Source organism: Eucyclogobius newberryi, unplaced genomic scaffold (assembly GCF_026437365.1).
Source record: "Eucyclogobius newberryi isolate DKJ021-1_F unplaced genomic scaffold, fEucNew1.0.hap1 SCAF_460, whole genome shotgun sequence".
In the NCBI taxonomy this organism is placed as follows: Eukaryota; Metazoa; Chordata; class Actinopteri; order Gobiiformes; family Gobiidae; genus Eucyclogobius; species Eucyclogobius newberryi.
In genome coordinates this window covers 22,204-27,500 of record NW_027316124.1, presented here as the reverse complement: position 1 = coordinate 27,500, position 5,297 = coordinate 22,204, and the positions used below count along the sequence as shown (strand labels likewise).

General features: G+C 44.1%; 1 protein-coding gene across 1 annotated transcript in view; it reads left to right on the top strand.

The window, feature by feature from the left end:
• Positions 1–4,308, top strand: part of LOC140380409 (calcium/calmodulin-dependent protein kinase type II subunit alpha-like) — a gene marked incomplete at its 5' end in the record, with an annotated part of 6,278 nt that extends 1,970 nt beyond the window's left edge. The window contains 3 exons of the mRNA XM_072464412.1: positions 398–492; positions 3,329–3,557; positions 3,675–4,308. Coding sequence (XP_072320513.1) covers positions 398–492; positions 3,329–3,557; positions 3,675–3,678 — 328 coding nt within the window. The remainder of the gene's footprint in view (positions 1–397; positions 493–3,328; positions 3,558–3,674) is intronic.
• Between the last annotated feature and the right edge of the window lie 989 nt (positions 4,309–5,297).

Genomic DNA, 5,297 nt, shown 5'->3' with positions numbered 1-5,297 from the left:
GTCACGTGTTGGTCACATGTTTGTCACGTGTTGGTCACATGTTTGTCACGTGTTGGTCATGTTTTGGTCACATGTTTGACACGTGTTGGTCATGTTTTGGTCACATGTTTGACACGTGTTGGTCCCATGTTTGTCAAGTGATGGTCGCATGTTTGTCACATATTTGTCAAGTGTTGGTCACATGATTGCCACATGTCGGTCACATGTTTGTCACGTGTTGGTCAAATGTTGGTCACATGTTTGTCACATGTTTGTCACATGTTTGTCACGTGTTATCACGTGTTGGTCACATGTTTGTCACGTGTTGGTCACGTGTTGGTCACATGTTTGTCACGTGTTGGTCACATGTTTTTCCACGCGCTGGTCCTGAGCTCCTGAACAAACCTGTGTGTTTCAGGAAGATGTGTGACCCTGCAGTGACCGCCTTCGAACCCGAGGCTCTGGGGAATCTGGTCGAAGGACTGGACTTCCACCGCTTTTACTTTGAAAACCGTGAGTCACACTTTTGCTGCTCTTACTTTGAAAACCCACTGTGCAGTGTGTCCTCAGCCTGCTGAAGTCCTGCTTTAGCCCTGTTTTAGTCCTGTTTTAGCCCTGTTTTAGTCCTGTTTTAGTCCTGCTTTAGTCCTGTTTTAGTCCTGTTTTAGTCCTGTTTTGGTCCTGTTTTAGTCCTGTTTTAGCCCTGTTTTAGTCCTGTTTTAGTCCTGCTTTAGTCCTGTTTTAGTCCTGCTTTAGCCCTGTTTTAGTCCTGTTTTAGCCCTGTTTTAGTCCTGTTTTAGTCCTGCTTTAGTCCTGTTTTAGTCCTGCTTTAGTCCTGTTTTAGTCCTGTTTTAGTCCTGTTTTGGTCCTGTTTTAGTCCTGTTTTAGACCTGTTTTAGTCCTGCTTTAGTCCTGTTTTAGTCCTGCTTTAGACCTGCTTTAGTCCTGCTTTAGTCCTGTTTTAGCCCTGTTTTAGTCCTACTTTAGACCTGCTTTAGACCTGCTTTAGTCCTGCTTTAGTCCTGTTTTAGACCTGCTTTAGTCCTACTTTAGACCTGCTTTAGTCCTGCTTTAGTCCTGCTTTAGTCTGCTTTAGACCTGCTTTAGTCCTGCTTTAGTCCTGCTTTAGTCCTGCTTTAGTCCTACTTTAAACCTGCTTTAGTCCTGCTTTAGTCCTGTTTTAGTCCTGTTTTAGTCCTGCTTTAGTCCTGTTTTAGTCCTGTTTTAGTCCTGCTTTAGTCCTGCTTTAGTCCTACTTTAAACCTGCTTTAGTCCTGCTTTAGTCCTGCTTTAGTCCTGTTTTAGTCATGTTTTAGTCCTGCTTTAGTCCTGCTTTAGTCCTGTTTTAGTCCTGTTTTAGTCCTGCTTTAGTCCTGTTTTAGTCCTGTTTTAGTCCTGTTTTAGCCCTGTTTTAGTCCTGATTTAGTCCTGCTTTAGACCTGTTTTAGTCCTGCTTCAGTCCTGTTTTAGTCATGTTTTAGTCCTGCTTTAGTCCTGTTTTAGTCCTGTTTTAGTCCTGCTTTAGTCCTGTTTTAGTCCTGTTTTAGTCCTGCTTTAGTCCTGCTTTAGTCCTGTTTTAGTCCTGTTTTAGTCCTGTTTTAGTCCTGATTTAGTCCTGCTTTAGACCTGTTTTAGTCCTGCTTCAGTCCTGTTTTAGTCATGTTTTAGTCCTGCTTTAGTCCTGTTTTAGTCCTGTTTTAGTCCTGCTTTAGTCCTGTTTTAGCCCTGTTTTAGTCCTGATTTAGTCCTGCTTTAGACCTGTTTTAGTCCTGCTTCAGTCCTGTTTTAGCCCTGTTTTAGTCCTGATTTAGTCCTGCTTTAGACCTGCTTTAGACCTGCTTCAGTCCTGTTTTAGTCATGTTTTAGTCCTGCTTTAGTCCTGTTTTAGTCCTGTTTTAGTCCTGCTTTAGTCCTGTTTTAGTCCTGTTTTAGTCCTGCTTTAGTCCTGCTTTAGTCCTGTTTTAGTCCTGTTTTAGTCCTGCTTTAGTCCTGTTTTAGTCCTGTTTTAGTCCTGTTTTAGTCCTGGTTTAGTCCTGCTTTAGTCCTGCTTTAGTCCTGCTTTAGTCCTGTTTTAGTCCTGCTTTAGTCCTGTTTTAGTCCTGTTTTAGTCCTGCTTTAGTCCTGTTTTAGTCCTGTTTTAGTCCTGCTTTAGTCCTGCTTTAGTCCTGCTTTAGTCCTGTTTTAGTCCTGCTTTAGTCCTGTTTTAGTCCTGTTTTAGACCTGCTTTAGTCCTACTTTAAACCTGCTTTAGCCCTGATTTAGACCTGGTTTAGTTCTGGTTCCTGTGGTCCTCAGTGTGGTCTTTGTTCTGGTTCTCGTGGTCCTCAGTGTGGTCTAAGTGCTTTAGTTCTGGTTCCCGTGGTCCTCAGTGTGGTCTTAGTGCTTTAGTTCTGGTTCCTGTGGTCCTCAGTGTGGTCCTCAGCGTGGTCTAAGTGCTTTAGTTCTGGTTCCTGTGGTCCTCAGTGTGGTCCTCAGTGTGGTCTAAGCGTGTGGTTCTGGTTCCTGTGGTCCTCAGTATGGTCCTCAGTGTGGTCTAAGCGTGTGGTTCTGGTTCCTGTGGTCCTCAGTGTGGTCCTCAGTGTGGTCTAAGCGTGTGGTTCTGGTTCCTGTGGTCCTCAGTATGGTCCTCAGTGTGGTCTAAGCGTGTGGTTCTGGTTCCTGTGGTCCTCAGTGTGGTCCTCAGTGTGGTCCTCAGTGTGGTCCTCAGTGTGGTTCTGGTTCCTGTGGTCCTCAGTGTGGTCCTCAGTGTGGTCCTCAGTGTGGTCCTCAGTGTGGTCCTCAGTGTGGTCTAAGCGTGTGGTTCTGGTTCCTGTGGTCCTCAGTGTGGTCTAAGCGTGTGGTCTAAGCGTGTGGTTCTGGTTCCTGTGGTCCTCAGTGTGGTCCTCAGTGTGGTCCTCAGTGTGGTCCTCAGTGTGGTCTAAGCGTGTGGTCTAAGCGTGTGGTTCTGGTTCCTGTGGTCCTCAGTGTGGTCCTCAGTGTGGTCCTCAGTCTGGTCTAAGCGTGTGGTCTAAGCGTGTGGTTCTGGTTCCTGTGGTCCTCAGTGTGGTCCTCAGTGTGGTCCTCAGTCTGGTCTAAGCGTGTGGTCTAAGCGTGTGGTTCTGGTTCCTGTGGTCCTCAGTGTGGTCCTCAGTGTGGTCCTCAGTCTGGTCTAAGCGTGTGGTCTAAGCGTGTGGTTCTGGTTCCTGTGGTCCTCAGTGTGGTCCTCAGTGTGGTCCTCAGTCTGGTCTAAGCGTGTGGTCTAAGCGTGTGGTTCTGGTTCCTGTGGTCCTCAGTGTGGTCCTCAGTGTGGTCCTCAGTCTGGTCTAAGCGTGTGGTCTAAGCGTGTGGTTCTGGTTCCTGTGGTCCTCAGTGTGGTCTAAGAACTCTAAGCCGGTCCACACCACCATCTTGAACCCCCACATCCACCTGGTGGGGGAGGAGGCGGCCTGCATCGCTTACATCAGAGTCACTCAGTTCATCGACACCAACGGCTCGCCACGCACCGTCCAATCAGAGGAGAGCAGGGTGTGGCACCGCCGCGACGGCAAGTGGCAGATCGTCCACTTCCACCGGTCAGGCTCGCCCTCCACGCTCAGCAAGTGAGTGACCAATCACAGCTCGCCATTCTGTACCGCGGCCAATCAGAGAGCAGGGAGGGAGGGAGTGGTGAATCTTGATTGACAGGTGGTTTGATCTCTTCTCTCTTCCTCTTTCAGTTAACTTCCATATAAGGGCACGTCGCCCGGGACTTCCGCTTTGATTGACAGCAGGCCCAGCGTCTGACATCATCGTTGAGTGGGAGGGACCAGTCGACCAATCAGCTTCCTCCTGCTTCAGCCCTTAGTTTTATTTTGAAAGAGGAAAGGATCATGGCCGCCTCCGGACACCTGACAAACAAACAAACAAACAAACAAACAAACAAACACACAAACAAACAAACACACAAACAAACACACAAACAAACACACAAACAAACACACAAACAAACACTCGCGAAACAAACAAACCTGACAAACAAACAAACAAACAAACAAACAAACAAACACACAAACAAACACACAAACAAACACTCGCGAAACAAACAAACCTGACAAACAAACAAACAAACACACAAACAAACACACAAACAAACAAACAAACACACAAATAAACACTCGCGAAACAAACAAACCTGACAAACAAACACACCCAAAACAAACAAACACACCCAAAACAAACAAACACACCCAAAACAAACAAACAAACCTGGCAAAGAAACAAACACTCTTCAAACAAACCTGACGAACAAACAAACAAACCTGACGAACAAACAAACAAACCTGACGAACAAACAAACAAACCTGACAAACAAACAAACAAACAAACAAACCTGACGAACAAACTAACAAACAAACAAACAAACCTGACAAACAAACAAACAAACAAACAAACCTGACGAACAAACTAACAAACAAACAAACCTGACAAACAAACAAACACACCTGAAACAAACCTGACGAACAAACAAACAAACAAACCTGACAAACAAACCTGACAAACAAACAAACAAACAAACAAACAAACCTGACAAACAAACAAACAAACAAACAAACCTGACGAACAAACTAACAAACAAACAAACCTGACAAACAAACAAACACACCTGAAACAAACCTGACGAACAAACAAACAAACAAACCTGACAAACAAACCTGACAAACAAACAAACAAACAAACAAACCTGACAAACAAACAAACAAACAAACAAACACACCTGAAACAAACCTGACGAACAAACAAACAAACAAACCTGACAAACAAACAAACACACAAACAAACCTGACAAACAAACAAACACACCTGAAACAAACCTGACGAACAAACAAACAAACAAACCTGACAAACAAACCTGACAAACAAACAAACAAACAAACAAACCTGACAAACAAACAAACAAACAAACAAACACACCTGAAACAAACCTGACGAACAAACAAACAAACAAACCTGACAAACAAACCTGACAAACAAACAAACCTGACAAACAAACAAACAAACAAACAAACCTGACAAACAAACAAACAAACAAACAAACCTGACAAACAAACAAACAAACAAACAAACCTGACAAACCTGACAAACAAACAAACAAACAAACAAACACACCTGAAACAAACCTGACAAACAAACAAACAAACAAACCTGACGAACAAACAAACAAACAAACAAACAAACCTGACAAACAAACAAACAAACCTGACGAACAAACAAACAAACAAACAAACAAACCTGACAAACAAACAAACAAACCTGACAAACAAACAAACAAACAAACAAACCTGACGAACAAACTAACAAAC